Source organism: Megascapheus bottae, chromosome 22 (genome assembly GCF_031878675.1).
Source record: "Megascapheus bottae isolate mThoBot1 chromosome 22, mThoBot2.hap1, whole genome shotgun sequence".
NCBI classification, from domain to species: domain Eukaryota; kingdom Metazoa; phylum Chordata; class Mammalia; order Rodentia; family Geomyidae; genus Megascapheus; species Megascapheus bottae.
The window spans coordinates 13,066,174-13,083,275 of NC_143530.1; the positions used below are offsets into that span (position 1 = coordinate 13,066,174).

Sequence of the window (17,102 nt, forward strand, 5' to 3'; positions counted from 1 at the left end):
ATCCTTTAAAAGAAGAGGAAACTGAGTATTAAATGACTTGCCTAACGTAACTGCACTGGTAGCTGATAGCATCCTCCTTGGATTGGCTGAGCTCTTTCATGATCTGAGACATCACACTAGAGCTGTAAAGCTCTGGATCTCTATCCAATTGTCCTAAATCTTCAGTTGATCTCAAAGCAGCTCTCATCTCCCCCACCACACACCCCGCCATGGTCCTAGGCCTCGTACACCTGCATTCTTCTACCCTGGGTGTCTCTATTAGGCTCCTCTGCCCCCACTTAGTAAAGGCTTCCTCAGTCCTTCACACAGCACCTGGGCCCACCTCTCTTCCTACTTCTGCCCCTTGCTGTGTTTACACCACGAGGCTCCTTGTGGCTGGGACCTTAGGGTTTTTCCATGTGGAATCTCTGCACTGTGCCCTCCTGTGATATAATGACATCATATAAAAGAGATGTATGGGTCACCTCAGTCCCCAAAACCTTTGTAACTTCCTAAGTGATAAGAGCATCCGTTATTAAAATACCTGGATTTTTGTTCCCAGTCCCTGAAATAGCTCCAGAGCAATAAAGGGGAAATGGTATGAATTTTATTCCTGTCAAGTTCCTTTCAACCCCACTAGAATTTATGCTAATGCGATGACTTTTTGGAAAGCAGCCTGAGGATGGGGAGGCAGGAGGATATTGGTTGCCTGGAGAACAACTGTGTGGTTAGAGAGGTAGAAACCACAGCCCCACCCTCCATGGAGAGAGGAGGGGCTGGAGGTTGATTGGTGGTTGGCACCATCACCAATGGCCAATGATGTGATCGATCACACCTGAATACTGAGGCTTCATAAAATCCCTCAGGACAGGGCTCAGAGAGCTTCACAGCCGGTGACCATCTGGAAGTAGGGGGATGGTGTGGCCCAGGAAGGCATAAAGCTCGACGTCTGGCTAATCTTAGTTGTAACCTTGTATAACAAACCAGTAATGGAGTAAACTATTTTCCTGAGCCATTCTAACCTGTTACCAAATATTCAGAGCTGGTCAGTCTGAAGAACCAGAGACCTAGATTTGTGAATGGCCCATCTATGGGGAGCAGTCTTATAGGATCTGACCTTAACTCCAGGCAATGTCAGAATTGAACTAGATTGTAGGACAGATATCCAGCAAATATCTGAAGGGACTCCGAGAGTTGCCTAATGTTTTCATATATTGCTATTTAATGCTCAAAGTCTATTTTTGCTAAATGATTAAATGTTAAAGCTATTTTTGTTAAATGATCTCAGGACTGGGCTTTGAAGCCAGGCCATGTAGGTGTCGTGTCAGACATCTTTGTGACAAGAGGGGGAAAGGGCCCCCGGCTTCCTGTACTTCTAGGTCTGCACACTTCCCTTTCTAGGCTCTTTGCTGCTCATTCTGGGCTCACTGGTGATTCCCACACCCAGCAGGAAGTCCATGAGACTCTTATCTCTAATTCTCAACCAAAAAGGAGGAAGTGAAGTTGTGGCTCAAATGATAAAGCGCCAGCCTGAGCTAAAATGCTAAGGAACAGTGCCTGGGGCTGAGTCCAAGCCCCAGTACTGGCACAAAAAAATATTCAGAATCTGGCTTCTTCTCATCATTTCCACTGCCAATCTAGCACAGTCCCTAAACACACACGCCACACGCCACACACACACACACACACACACACACACCCCTGGATTTCAGTAACTGCTTCCCTTTGCCCCTGCCCCCACACCTGGTCCCTAGAGCAACACAGGGATCCTTTTACAAGGTAAGTCAGAGGCAGGGAGCATGGCCTACTGGTAGACTGCTTGCCTATCATGCACGAAGCCCTGGATTCGATTCCTCAGCACCACATACACGGAAAAAGCTGAAAGTGGTACTGTGGCTCAAGTGGTAAAGAGTGCTGGCCTTAAGAAATGAGAGCCCAAGGATAGTGCTCAGGCCCTGAATTCAAACCCCAGGACTGGCCAAAAAAAAAAAAAAAGAAAGAGAGAGAAAGAGAGAAAGTCAAAGGTGGGTGCTCCTAGCTACTAAGGAGGCTGAGATCTAAGGACGGCAATTCAAAGCCAGCCCAGGCAGAAAAGTCCATGGGACACCTATCTCTAATAAACTAAAATAATAATAAACTAAATTCAAAAAGGAAGAAATGGTGCCATGGTGCAAGTGACAGAGTGCTAGCCTTGAGCAAAAGAAGCTCAAGGACAGTGCCCAGGCCCTGAGTTCAAGCCCCAGGCCCAGCAAATAAATGAACAAATAAAAGGTAAATCAAGGCTGGGAGTTTGGCCTAGCGATAGATTGCTTGCCTAGCATACACAAAGACCTGGGTTCGATTCCTCAGTATCACATACATAGAAAAATCCAGAAGCGGTGCTGTGGTTCAAATCAAGACTGAGTCAGTGGTAGAATGTTTGTCAAGTACTTGTGAGGGCCTGGGTGTCATTCCCAGCACCAGAAAAACAAACAAAAAGAAAAGGCAAGCCAAATCAGAGTCCTAGAACTCTCCCCTCCCCTCCACTTCTCTAGAGTAAGCCTGATCCTTACCACCTTCCTTCCCCATGCTCTGTCCAGACTCTGCAAACCTCCCGGGGGTCTTGGCACTGGCTCTTTCCTCCAGCAGAGTCCTCTGTCTCCAGACACTCACTTCCTGCAGATCTCCTCTCCATTGACCCAATTCACAGACCCTCCTTCTCCACCCTCTCCATCTGTGTGTGTGTGTGTGTGTGTGTGTGTGTGTGTGTGTGTGTGTGTGTGTGTGTACTCGGGGCCAGAGTCTGGACACTGTCCCTGGGCTTTTTCATTCAAGGGTAGCACTCTACCACTTCGAGCCACAGCTCCAGAACTTTTCTGCCCAAGCTGTCTGAACCGTGATCCTCAGATCTCAGCCTCCTGAGTAGCTGGGATTAAAGACGTGAACCACCAAAGCCCAACTTCCATCCTTTCTAAAAACGATGCATTCTTTCTTCCCAGGATCCTGTGCGTCCCCTGCCTTCAATTATCCATAGCATCTGTCACCATCTGGCCAGCTCCATCGTATGGGCCTTTTTGGCCACTGTCCTTCGCTGCCTCCTCATGCTGTATGTTCCACAAGACAAGGATGTGTGCTTCACTCCCTGCTGCCTCCCCAGCACCCAGACCACTGCCTGGTGTGGAGCAGATTGAATGAATGAACTAATTTGTTTTACTAGCTGTGGAGGGAAATACATGAGAAACAAAAGATATGGTCCTTGCCTCTGGGAGTTTAAAATCTCATTGGGAAGACAAGTCACATACTCAGAAGAATAATGATAGAGGGAATATGTATTGGTGTCAACTGGCAGGACTGCTGGGGGCTCTGTCTGGACTCAAGGATGGGAAAGGTCAGAGCATGGCCAATCCGACAAGGTGTGAAGAAAGAAGCCAAGAGCTTCTGGAGGGAGGGGGAGGGGAGGTGGAGGAAGGTGGTCTTGAATAATGCATAGAATCTTTTGTAAGACACAAGTGACCATCGCTTAGAAAAGCTAGCCGGGAGGGAACACTGTTACTTCTGGGTAGGAAGAGAGAAGCATTGACCTGCGTCTGGACAGGGGGGCACCAGGGATGCTGGAGCCACAGGATAGTGTGAGAGTCTAGGCCTTGTATTGGGGAGCGGGGAGAGTGGTCAGAATTCTCTTCTCAGAGACTCCCAGTGTGAGGAAAACCCATCCTCATCCAGGACCCCTCCCTGAGTCCCCTGGAAACCCCTTTGCCGGGTCACTCCTACAGGTGAAAAACATGCAAATGAGCATAGCCTGTGCTTTTCCTAATTAGCTGGGCCTGGTTCTTCAGTAGCTGTCCATCTGTCCCTGTCCCTGTTTGTACAGATTCTGAAGCACTCCCCCCCACCACCACCACCATCAATACCCAGTGGGTTTCAAAGCTAGGTGAGAACCTGGAGCCATTCAGAGGGGAGGGAGGGATGGGGAGGGAACCGGCCCAGCCTCCGGCAGAAATTCCCACACAATGGTGAGGAAGGCAACCTGACCTGCCGCTGGGCAGGCAGGGATGGCTGTGGGAGGGAAGGAGGCCAAAGGCAAGCAGCTAGCCTGGAGGAAGAGGAGAGGGGCAGTGATATGTGGACTGGGGTAGAGTGCAGAGATCTCAGGGAGGCAGAAGGGCCTTTCTCAGAGGCCTCTGCGGGAGGAAGGCCAGTACTAGCCAGCCACACTCGCCTCCATCTGTATCCCCTCCATACCCGCTCTTTTCTCTTTATTCCCCCAGTACTTAGCAAGACCCTTGCCTGTCAAAGACTAGTTGAGAGATGTTCACAAGATTCCAAACCCAGTCACCATTCCCATATGCAAGCTTTAGCACTGAGGTATCGGGGTACTACCTGGCAGAAAGGGGTACAAGTATCTCTTGAAGCCATTTATCAGATATGCAAAAAGCCCTTATCAGATGGGCTGCTACCAGGAGATCTGGGGCTACGAGGAGGCCCCAGGAACAAAGGACAGGTGAGTTCTGGTAGAAGAGGACTCCCAGAGGCCAAAGCCATGATTTGCCATCAGCTGCCACTCAAGCCCTCTCCCCCCAGTCCTCCTGTTGGCACCCTGGGACCAACCAATCCTGGCCAGCATCTCGGCTTACCAGGCCTAACTTGCCTGCTTTGGGGAGAAACTTGCCACCCTATGTGTAGCTACCAGAGCCTCACCCAGCCTCCTCAGACTGTCAGTGCCATGGCTAGAAAGCTGGCACCCATGCTTTCCTTCTCTCCAGTCCCATACTCCACCACCACTTCCTTTTTGTTTGTTTGTTTGTTTGCCAGTTCTAGGGCTTGAACTCAGGGCCTGAGCACTGGCCTTGGGCTTTTCTCAAGACTAGAGCTCTACCACTTAAGCCACAGCACCACTTCTGGCTTTTTTCTATGTACTGAGGAATTGAACGTGGGTCTTTGTGCATGCTAGGCAAACACTCTACCATCTACCACTAATCCACACTCCCGGCCCCACCACTATCTTCTTAAGGGACATCTGTGTTTATTAAATAACCCCGGACACAGGTAACACCTGGTGCTGTAACCAGATCAGAGCTCTACTGAGTGATTCCTCCCTAAGCACTGTCCCCTGAAAAGCCTGTCTCACCCCTGGAGGCCCCCCAGTGAGTCAGGCCATCTTCAAGGCCACACTGAGTCCTGCAGAGTCCTTGTCCACATCTACCAGGCCCAGCCCTCATCTGGCAGACCACTTCCAAAAACTAAAGCTCTCATGCAAGGACCCCCTACAATTCATAAATCACTTTACAGCCAAGATCTCATTCTATCTGACAGTCCAGCCTGGAGACCGGGAAGAGGACAGAACCGCCAGGTCCACCCAGCTCATCAGCTGACGATGGTTCACACACCATCCAGAATCCTTCCCACCCACAAAGCCCTTCTGCAAGGAGTCCATTGTGTGGGAGTGTGATCCTCCCTGGGAAGCCCCAGGGACGGAAGCTACGTGACCATACCTGTGTATCACCCTATCTCTACTGGGGACAATGGCCCTGGAGACAGTCCTTGTAAGCCTTCCTCTAGTGGGGAGCACCAGCCATTTGCGGTCAGCATGATGTACTTCCCAATAAAGTGTAGGGGAGGGGTGAGACGGGGTCCCTGAGGTCCCGGCAGAAGGCCTGTGAGCAGGGCCAGCCTGAATCCTAAAAGTGGAATCAACTGATAACACGTTCTAGAAGGATGAGGTGGAGGATACTGACCCTGAAACTTCCTCAAAGCCAACACCCCAAAACCTGGGTATGAGAAAGGGAAGGAAGACAACCTGCGTCTCAGGAGCCAGGTGGCCCATTCCATCTGGGGTGGACTTTGAGACCGGGGTGCAAGTTATGGGAAAGGCATCGGTGCATCGGTGCTGCATGCAGGATTACATAAGACAAGTGGGACAGGTGTCTATCAGGAAGCCTGACTCAAACCTACACCTACCAGCTTGGCTGTCATTACAGCAGTCAGGGGAGGGGGAACCACAGAGCCAGGGAAGGGGGAATCCCCAAGGTATGGGGGGGAATCCTCCCCATCCAGCTGTAAAAACTGGTACATAAAAGGGAATCCGACCAGCCCCAGCCCCATAAATTAATGGGACAATCTATTTCAAACCCAGAGATACTAATTTCTTCTGTTTTTCTTCCTGCAGCCCTTCAAAAGTAACCTCCTTCACCTACACACACCTCTACCAAGGAGCCACTCCGAGGCCACAAAGAGACCAGGTAGAACTTGTGGAATCTCTTCTTGTCTTCAGAGAGCTCAGAGCCCAGAAGCTCCTTGTTCAGAACACTAAGAGACTCCCCAGAAGGTGAGCAAAGAAGGCTGAGCTTGAACTAGTGGAAGCAAGCTTCCCAGTAAATGTGCCAGCCTTCAGCGCAGGTCCTCTGCCCACAGGCCTGGGTTTCTGGTTCAGGATTTATGGCAAGCCTTAGAGTCTCCACAGGTGCTGGGAAAATACCCATCAGAGCCACGGAGAAGAGAAGCAGGGAGCAGAAGGCAGAAAGGGAGCTGAGAAGAGAAGGAAGAAGGGTCTACAGTCCATCCCACCGCCCTTGCCTACGGCCTGAACTTCTCTCCTGTGCTCCATCACCCCAAACCGGACACTAGCTTGCCCCAGTTGACAGAGTACTGAAGCCTGGGGAGTGCCAGCAGGGCAAACCATTAGCCCAGCCCACCTTCTCCAGACCTCACAGAGCTATCTGGGAAACAGAGCTAGACACCCAGACAGCCCAGGCCTGACCCTGCCACTTGAAAACTCAGAGCGGGGACAGATTTAAGCATCGGATGCAATTAGCAAGTCATTGGTTGCTGTAGTCACAGGCTAGGGAGCATGTCTCTCCTGGGGACATATAATTTAGTATTTAGAGGTGAACGGATCCAGGTATGTAATTTACCATAAAAATGCATTAGCAAAAACTAGTTGTCACTAACTGACTCTGTAGCAATAGATACATAATAAGGTGACTACGGACACAGTGAATAACAAAACTATTCTTTTATTTTGTATGGTAGGCTACGGGTATTCTTTCGTAGCTTCAAGGTCTGAACCTAAGGCCAGTTGGTTCTAGCAACAGAGAACACAAGTTTAAACCTAAAATTTTAAAAAGAAAGTCACAAATATGTGGAAATTGGGACAATTATTAAGTCCAGGTGGTGAGCAGATGGGTGTGCTAAATGTTCTCTGTCTGTTTCCTGAAATAGAGGGAGGCCTCGGCTAATGGTGAGGGGTCACGGGGACTGCACAGACGAATGGCAAAGCCACCACTCTAAATGATCTGTAAAACCCTGCCCCAGCCATCTCGGCACACCACCATCACCACCATCACCATCATCACCATCATTGGCGTTGTCTGGGAGACAGACTTAATTCTTTCCCGAAACCACATCACCCCTATCATCAAGGTCTAGACTCTTACTGGACATTTGGAGACTGGCTGTCCTGCAGGCTGGCTGAACGAAAGATGAGGAAAGGAATTTGCTAACCAAATATGCACAGGTGTCTGCCTCCCGCACCTGCAGCTGCCCTAGAGCTGAGATTTGTGTTTGTTGCCCCCCTCCCTCTTCAGGCTCTGCCCACCTGCCAGCCAAAAATACACACTGTTCTGTATCCACACAGGTGCTGAAGGCTCTGTAAGAGAGTCCCTCCCACTCTGTCTGAAATGTAGCCCCCTCCATGCCACCTCCCACACCCACCCTTGGGGCTCACTGTGGGAACCTCCAGCCTCATCTTATCCCTACCAGTTCTCCCTCTGTTCTCTACCCCAGGCCCTACAACCTCGTTGCCTCGGACTCCCCCTGCTATGTAAGCCAAGAGGACTGCAGGGATTGTGACCCCAGGTACCAATGCTGCAAATCACTGATGCCAGGTTCCACCAGCCTGTCAGGCTGAGGGGGGCCTCAGAACTAACTCACAGACCTGAGGCTTGGCTCTGCCTTCCTCCCTCTAGGACTCCAGCCCTCCTCACTCCCACCCCAAACCCCTGTTCCCAGGGAGCCTCCACGGGGTAAAATCTGGAGTGCAGACAAGCAGGATCATAGAAACCCAGAAACTTCTCCCCCACACAAGCTGAGAGCAGACAGCTGGTGTGTCCCCACCCTACAATCCAGCACATCTCCCCACCCCCAGCCCAAGCCACTGCCCCACAGGCCAAGATAGGGAGGGGACATGGGGTCAGGAATGCAGGGCAGGGCAGAATGTGGGCACATAACAACCACAGGATTCTTCAAGACCAAGCTGCTGACTGCAGCTGGAAACCCTAGAATCACAAAGTGGAGGCGTGAGGCTGGCTCTACCCCAGGCAGACCCCCAGAGCACAGCTCTCTACCCCCTTCCTCACACCCTGCCATGCCCGAATCTCCACCACACCCCACAGTCAAGGCGGGGGCTGCTCTCACTCTCACTCCCAGTGCAACACTCACAACCGTGACATGAAGTGGGTCAGGACCTCTGCGGCTCAGAGTCACACCTCCGCTCCCCTCCACCACCAGAAAAACACGCCTAGGGAGCCTGCATCGCCAAGAGGCGTGCCTCGTCTTTGATCTCCACTCCAGGACGTTATCCTGAGAGGATAACTGAGGAGTGCCCAGGCATGTGTGGAATAAACTGCTTGTACCAGCAAAGTCTTACCAACAGCCAGGATGCCCAGTACAAGAATGACTTAAGGGCCGGGAGTTTGGCCTAGTGGTTAAAGTGCTTGCCTAGCATGCATGAAGATCCGGGTTCGATTCCTCCGAACCACATACATAGAAAAAAGCCGGAAGTGGTGCTGAGGCTCAAGTGGTAGAGCTCTAGCCTTGAGAAAATCCAAGGACAGAGCTCAAGCTCAGGACTGGCAAAAAAAAAAAAAAAAAAAAAAAAAAAAGAATGACTTAAATCAGTTAGGGAGCATCCATCATAACTTACGATGCTATGTGGCCAAACCATGGTGGCTTGGCACTGAAAAGACAGGTTACTATATCCAAGAAGGACAGGATTCAAGACCCTAAGTGCAGTGTGATGCATCTAGAAATGTTTATTCCTAGAGAGTGTCTGTACAAGGCACTATTACAGATAGAGGGAAGGAGGCAGAACCAAGGATTTGAACTCTGGGTTTTGCACATGCTCGGCAGATGCTCGACCTTTACATGCGCCCCCTCTCCCCCAGCTGACTTTAATATAAGACACTCCTGATCTCTGCCTCCCAAGTAGATAGGATTACAACCTCTCTGACTTCTGGTTTACAGACCTTTTTGTGTGTGTATGTATGTGTGTGCCAGTCCCAGGGATTGAGTGTTACCCTGAGGTTTTGTGCTCAAGGCTAGCATTCTACCACTTGGAGCCACAGAGCCACTTCAGGTTTTCTGGTGCTTAATTGAAGAGAAGAGTCTCACAGACTTTCCTGCCTGGACTGGCTTTGAGCCCTGATCCTAAGATCTCAGCCTCCTGAGTAGCTAGGATAACAGGCGTGAGCCACTGGCGCCAGGCTAACAATTATGTCTTAATCAGAAAAAAAAAAAAAAAAAATGGGTGTTTTCAAAAATGAATCCCATGGATCAGACTAGCTGAGGCCGACACCCCTACCTTGAGCTACAGAACAGAAGTCTAACATTTCCTTCCAATGAAATCACAATTAAAACGACAGCCAAGGCAGGTCTGGGGATTTTAGTCAGCTTGAGAGGGAACGTCCCTACTCAGGGATTACATGTATCTCAGAGACTTAAGGCTCAAAGGGCCTTAGGGATCATCTCGATAGTTCCCCACTGCACAGGCCAGAACAAGCTAGAATGAAGTCTCCCCCCCCCCCCCCCCGATGTTTCTGAGGTTTGAACTTAGGCCATTATGCTTGCTAGGTGGGTGTTCTACCACTTGAGTCACACCCCAGCCCTTTTTGCTTTGGTTACTTTTTGTTTTAATGTATTGTTATTATAAAGGTGATATACAGAGGAGTTACAGTTACCTAAGTCAGATAAAGAGGAGATTTGTTTTGGGGTAATGTCGTCCCTTCCCTTGCTCTCTCTTTGATTACTTTCTTTCATGATTTTTTTTTGTGTGTGTGTGGGGGGGGGTGATACTATCATTTGAACTCAAGGCATCTCATCTGCTAGGCAAGCACTACCACTTGAGCCACTCTGCCAACCCTTTTTGTGTGTTATTTTTGAGATCTCTTTATGCCAGGATGGGTTTGAACTTTAATCCTCCTATTTGTGTTTTCTTTATAACTTGGGATAACAGACAAATGCTCTGAACAGCGATCTCTGCCTCCCAAGCTGCTAGGATGACAGGCTCATCCACTGCTCCTGGCTCGATCTCATACTTCTGACTCAACTGGCCAAGATCTTTGCCTTCCTTGTAGCTGATAATACAGTCATGTGCTACTGTGGTGAACCTGAAACTCAGCCTTGATTACAAATTCCCCAGTGCCTAAAACAAGCATTTGGCACATAGTAAACATACAATATTTGTTGATCTAATGAGCCCAGATTGCAGAGAAATCCAGCGAGCAAGCTTCCTCACAGTCAACCTAGACAGTGGGGAGAGGAACAAGTTCAGGGATCTGAACACATTCCTGCAAAGAATCCAACATCCAGTATCCACCCTTAGAGATGCTACTACAAATCTGGCACAGGTCTTTGAAGCTGGAAATTTGTGTGTATGTGTGTGTGCCAGTCCTTGCACTCAGGACCTATGCGTTATCCCTAAACTTTATTGATAATAGTTAGCACTCTATCACTTGAACCACAACTCTATTTCCAACTTTTTGGTGGTTAACTGGATGGAGATAAGAGTCTTACAGGCTTTCCTGCCCAGGCTGGCTTTGAACCATGAGCCTCAGATCTCAGCCCCCTGAGTAACTAGGACTACAAGCATGAGCCATCAGCACCCAGCAAAAGCTGAAAATCTTTAAAAATTCCCCCATGAGATCTCAGGTACATCTAGAGCACCTTAGAGAAGACAGGGGCTGACAGAAACACCATCTAAGAAGGCACCACCTCACCAAACCTATCTAGGAACTAGTAGTAAGCATGAGACCCCTCCCAAGAGCTGTGCCCCTGATGCTCCTGTCCCAAGGACCCTTACTGATCACCCAACATGGATGATCAAGGCCCAGAGACCCTGAGGAAGCCCCCCCACACCGAGGGTCTAGGCCAGCTGTAGGTTGGCAGAGGTACCTGGACAACTACTGGGAGCTCAGTTCAAGGCACAGTTCACCTGAACCTCCCCCTGTGGGTTTCACCCTTCTGGGACTGGTCATTGAGATCCTAAAGGTCCATCTGCAATCCCAAAGCCAGCTCTTCCTAGCCCCTGGCCAGGGTCCTTATCAAATCTTCCACCTCTTACTGGCCCTGATTAGCCAACTCTGGCTCTGGCCTCCACTGCCTCTACCTGGGTGAGGGGCAAAGGCAGGGCCCTGACCACACTTTCCTGCCAAGAACAGGTGTGGGCCTGCTTCCCCTGCCAGCAGGCAGTCCCAACCAGCTCCAGTATCCACTCCCCTGACCCCTCCCATCCTCCCAACCCAAAGTTAATATACAATCTTCACCAGACCTCTAATTATCCAGGAGGCTCTAATTGGCCATCTCCCAAACAGCTCTGGCCCAAGCCCAAGGCTGTCCCAGCTTCCCTGCTCCACCACAGCCCCCTGACATCTCCCCAGCTGACCCAGCTTCTCTGCTCACCAAGAAGCATCCCTAACTAGATACTGAGCACAACCCCAGGTCTCAGACACATCAGCCTCTAAAATTCAATACCAAGGTACCAACAGCCCCAAAAAGGCTTCAGGGCCAGGCACTGGTGGTTCACACCTGTAATCCTAGTTCATCAGAAGGCAGAGATATGAGGATAGAGGTTTCAATCCACCCCAGGTAGAAAGTCTCTCCACTTCCTATCTTCAACTAATCGGCAATAAGTTGGAAGTGGAGGCGGGGCTCAAGTGGTAGAGTGCCAGCATTGAGTTTGATAAATGCCTTGGCTAGAAGTTCAAGTCCCAGTATCATTGCACAAAAAAAAGCAGCAGGATCCCTCTAAGATTGGAAGCAGATTCTGAAGAGTATGATGCAGAGTGTCGCTCAGCAAGGCCTCTCGCTCATGGCTCCACCACTCCAGTCTCCTGGGGTCTTTTTAAATTTTTAGACTGACATTTACAGGAGTAGCTCGGTGGCAGAGAGCTTGAACTCACCTAGGACAGACCCCCTGGCCCACTGGAGGTCCTAGGTTCTGTCCCCAGCACCACTAAATAAATAAATAAATAAATAAGCAGAGATTTTTATTTGGTAGGACTTGGTACCGAGTCTGAGATTCTGTATTTTCATCAAGCTTCTAGGTGTTGCAGGAGCTACTTGATTGAGGACTACATTTTAGGGAAGTGACGCTTAGGATAATTCCTCTTTTATTTTTATTTATTTATTTTAGGGGGTGGTGATGGTACCCTGGATTGAAGTGGGCCTTGCATTCTACCCTTGAACCATGCCCCCCCCCCCACTCCCTCACTGTCCCCACCATGGTGAGTGTTCCACAACTGCTGCTGAATATCTGAATGGCATAGTTAATTCTGGCCAAGTGTCTGGCAGTGGGTGAGTCTGCAGGGAAAAAGCCTCCGAGGAAATCTGATTAAGACTGCCACAAAGCAGTGTGGACCAGAGGAAAGAGTTAACTATGCCCTGAGAAGGAGGGGAGGTGATCTATTGAAAGAGGCCTCTGTGCCCTAGGTCTTAGAGGGTGGGACAGATTTACTCTGGCGAGCAGGAGCAGCTCGGGAGCAAAGGTACAGATGGAGTGGGGGACAGGTTCCAGGAACTGCACCTGGAATTTCAGGTGTGCAAAGAGGGAGGTGAGGTAAACCCAGAAGATTAGGCTGGGGTTGCCGCTGCTAGGATGCTGGGCTGGGAGCGCAGGTGCCATCCATGCTGGCGGTGTTTGCAGAGGGAGGGGCCGCCCCGGCCAGAAGGGCTGTCAGCGGTCACCAACCTGCCTTGGGACCAAGGTGGACTGGAAAGCAGTACCTGGGGCAGAAAGGGTCAAGGTAGGGGGCATTATATTAGGAGGCAACAAAGGGAATCTTGTGGGAAGGAATGAGGCTGCCTGAAGAAAGAGGAACTGGAAATAAAGCTACCTCTCGGCTCTGTTAAACGCCACAAGTGCCTAAGAAAACATCCACTGAGCCAAGCACTGGTGGCTCATGCCTGTAATGTCACCTACTCAAGAGGCTGAGATCTGAGGATAGTTTGAAGCCAGCCTGAACAGGAAAGTCTGTGACGCTCTTGTCTCCACTAAACTACACAAAAAAAAAAAAAAAAAAAAAAACCCTCAGGTACAGTATCCAATACCTGAGTTCAAGCCCCAGGATGGACGAATGGAGGGACAAATGGACAGATGACAGACGGGCTCTCGCTCTCTCTCTCTCTCTCTCTCTCTCTCTCTCTCTCTCACACACACACACACACACACACACACACACACACACAGAGTGTGCTCAGCTCTGAGCCAGGCACTAGGCAACAGAGCTTTGTGGGGACGCCTTCCACCTCTACCCTCCATTTTTCCCCACAGCCCCCACTCATTTCCCTCCCCTCCGCATTATCTGAGGTGTGGGGTTTGGCCATCGCTCTCTGGGGAGTACTATAAGATGTTGACCAGATGTGGCTCAGCTCCCTGAAAAACAGAGAACTCAGACTTGGAGAGGGAGAGTGCAGAATGGGTCTGTACTTCTGACGGGAGGTGACAGGATAGCACTGGAGATAAGGAAGCAGGATATGCTGGAATCCCCAGACATAATTCCCTGCTGGCAGAGATTGACTGACTCTACAGCAGAACTAATTCCAAACTCCCAACAAGCCTGGGAGCAGCCAACAGGTGACGGACCCCCCCCCCAAGGCTGGAGATGGGGGCCAGTAGAGTGCCAGCTGCCGACCTGCAACATGCCCCCCACCACCACCAGAGGAGGCACCACGAGGCTGAAAGGTGTCCAGCCTCTCTGGGCTATGAAGGAGAGCAGGCTGACCCTAAAGGGCAGCGTGGGCAGCTGGGAGGACAGGACCTCGAACCCAGGTCCCCAGACTGAAAACACCCAGGCACCGAGGCTGCTCTAGAGAGACCTGCGCTCAGGACCTCTCCCGGTCCTTCCTTGCCAGAGACAGGAATCGATTCCCCTGTTTAACCAGCCCAGACCCTGGGGGGTGGCAGCCAGAATTAATTAATGTTTGTAAAGTGCTCTAGAGAACCTGGGACCAGGGACCCAAGGGCGCCAGACTGAGCAGCACAGGAAATTGACGGGGGAGAGGCGGAGAAAAAGGGGGGCAGCCTGCCAGGACTCGGGACGCCTGGAGAGGAGAGCGGTGGAGAAGACACTCCTACCGGAGGGGGCGGGCGGCTCAGCAGGACGGCCGCGCCGAGAAGGTGCGACCCCTCCAGAGAGCCACGGGGCGCCCCGCGGAGCCAGCCCCCCGCGCACAGCGCCGCCCAGCCAAGACCGAGCGAGGCCTGGCCTTCCACTCGGCCCGGCCACCCACCACCTGCTGCCCCCGACCACCTGCGGGGGAAGTCTCAGCCCCGCTGCGCCCTCGGAAGAAGGGCGCGCGCCCCAGGGCGGCGAGGGGACGCGGGCGGGCGCCCCCCGCAACTCCCGCAAGACAGCCCAGCTCCTACCTGAGCAAACGTTTGACTTCCTTTCTCCGAAGGCAGGAGGCGAGCCCTGCCCGCGCCCCGCGAGGCTGCGGCGTCCAGGTTCCCGGTCGAGGGCGGCGGGCCGCGAGGGCAGGGCGGGCGCAGCTGGCACCCGGCCCCCCCCCCGGGACCCTCTCCCGCCCCTGCTCCTTGAGTTCAGCCCACTTACCCCAAAGTGCTGATGAAGCCATTGACGGAGCCTTCGGCGTACAGGGAGACGATGTCCCCGATGTGGAGAAAGCTGGACATTTCGTTCATGGCTTCGGCCCTCCGGGGCGGCGGGGGGTCCCCAGGGGCGTGCGGGCCGCCTGGGGGGCGAGGGCGGTGGCGATCGGGATCAAGGAGGGGCGCCCTCCCACCTCCGAACCCGGTGATCGGGGAGGCCGGGGCGGGCTGGCGGCCACGATCGCGGGAGGAGGCGCGGCGCGGCCCGGGGTCCGGGTGAGGAGGTGCCCGCGTCTCGGCGCGCCTGCCGCCCGCCCGCCCGGCGCGGCCCGCGCGTACCTGCCCGGAGAAGGAGCAGGAAGTGTGGGGCCGCCGCTCTCACATGCAAATCCCGCCCGGGAGGCGGGGAGGCCACACCCCGCGCGCCCCCGCCGGCCCCATGTGCACCGGCCCGCCTCCCCGCGCCCGCCGCCCCGCGCGCTCCGGCCCGGCCTCCCGGACGCCCCACGCCCCGCCTGCCCGCCCCGGCCCCCCAAAACGCCCTGCGCCACTGCGGGGCCGGGAGGAAGAGCCCGGGGCTCCAGCCTGGCCCCCCACCGCCCCGAGCTGCCGCTCCCCGGAGATCTCGCCGCGGGACATCCCCAGGCTGCCTGCCGTCCTGCCCCGCGTCACGGAGACCCAGCGCCGCGGCCCACGGAGCGGGATCCGGAGCCGCCGCGGGCTGCGCACGGAAGCCGCGCTGCGGAGCGTCCCGGCCGCGACCCACGGTCACCCCGCGGCCACCGCGCCGTCTCCGCTCCCAGCTGAGAGCCATCCCGCTCCCGGAGGCGCGCCCGTGCCTGTGCAGCGCAGATCGGGATTCATTTTTCTCTAAAGTTGAAGGGGAAAAGAAAAACAAAACTTTTCATTGCATAATATGAAAGTGCTTGGAGGGGAAATGAAGCAATGGGGTGGGTTTTGTTTTTTTCGCTCTGCATTCCTGTGTACAAAGAAATCCAACTTCCGAATCACTTCAGCCGCTCCTTCTCCGGGAGCTGGCTCCCAAACCCCTGGCCTCTGTCTTTCCTTAAAAACCTTTTTTTAAAAAAGGTAGGGTGAGGAGGAGGAGAAAGTTACCTCCACTAGTTAACAGCGCGCCCAAGCGCCGACAATGACAAGTCTGGTGCCAGCCCTCTGGGAGGGACCGCAGAGGCCCGTGCCAGGCCCGGGCTCACAGGCCTGTCTGCTTTCTGTTGTGTTCTAGGGTGCTGGGGTGTTTTCCTCCTACTGCTTTCATTTCAACTCATGGGAGAGAGTGGCCATGCCACCCCCTTCAGTCACGCTCCCAGGCTCCCACGCTCACACTTCCTGAGGGTGGAAGGCCATGGTCCCTGGGAGATTGCCAGGGGGGACTGGGAGACGGAAGCCGGAAGAAGAGACCCTGAAGAGGTGGACACAGCAGAGAGCTAGGAGACAGCAGCTGACCAAGAAGGGAAAGACCCCTGTTGGCTTTTATTTTAAAAAATCAAAACCCCCTAGAACACAGAGAGAGTCACTGAAACTAGTGCTAAACAGTTGTTCAGAAGCCACCGTCACAAATAAGCTTTATAGCAGTCCACACCTCCACCTATACGCATGTGAATCAATTGTTTCCCAGACAATGCCCACCCTCTGACCTGCCCTGTGCTCTTATTTCCTACCCGATTTCAGTTGTGTTGTTTTCATGTTTCTGTTACTCGTTATAATTTTTTTTCTTAATGTATTCTGTGAGTTTCACACTGAAGTTTCAAAACTTTTTGGGGGGAGAAGGGTTTTGAACAGAAGCTTGCACTCTCACTTGGCCTTTTCCACTCAAGGCTGGTGTTCTGCCATCTGGGCCTCCCCTCCACTTCTGGCTGGTGGGGGGGGGAGTGGGAGGGAGGACAGGGGACTGGGATTGAACTCAGGTCCTGGGTGCAGTCCTGCAGCATTTGTTTGCTCAAGGCTAACACTATCACTTGAGCCACAGCTCCAGTTCTGGCTTTGTTTTGGTGATTCATTGGAGATAAGTCTCACAGACTTTCTTGCCCAGACTGGCTTCAAACTCGGTCCTCAGATCTCCACCCTCTGTGTAGCTAGGATAGAGGAGTGAGCTACCAACCCCCAGCTTGAAGAGTCAACAACTTTATCCAATCCACTCTGTCAGAAAGAGATGACCGAAGCAGAAAAGGAACACCACAAACACAGAGGTCACACAGCAAGTCCCTGGCGACAGGAGGCAGAAGCCAAGCGTCTGACTTAGCCCAGCACTCCCCACTGTCTAGTACCTGCCTGGGCACCACGGTCCATCCTAGTCATGGTAGCC

At 52.6% G+C, this 17,102-nt stretch overlaps 1 protein-coding gene across 2 annotated transcripts in view; it reads right to left on the minus strand.

Moving 5' to 3' along the window:
• The window catches only part of Itpr3 (inositol 1,4,5-trisphosphate receptor type 3), a 59,882-nt gene extending 44,769 nt beyond the window's left edge, over positions 1-15,113 (minus strand). For both annotated transcript variants that reach the window (XM_090355873.1, XM_090355872.1), the window contains exon 1: positions 14,784-15,113. In XM_090355873.1, the coding sequence (XP_090211999.1) occupies positions 14,784-14,872 (89 nt within the window). In that variant the 5' untranslated portion in view covers positions 14,873-15,113. The remainder of the gene's footprint in view (positions 1-14,783) is intronic.
• Between the last annotated feature and the right edge of the window lie 1,989 nt (positions 15,114-17,102).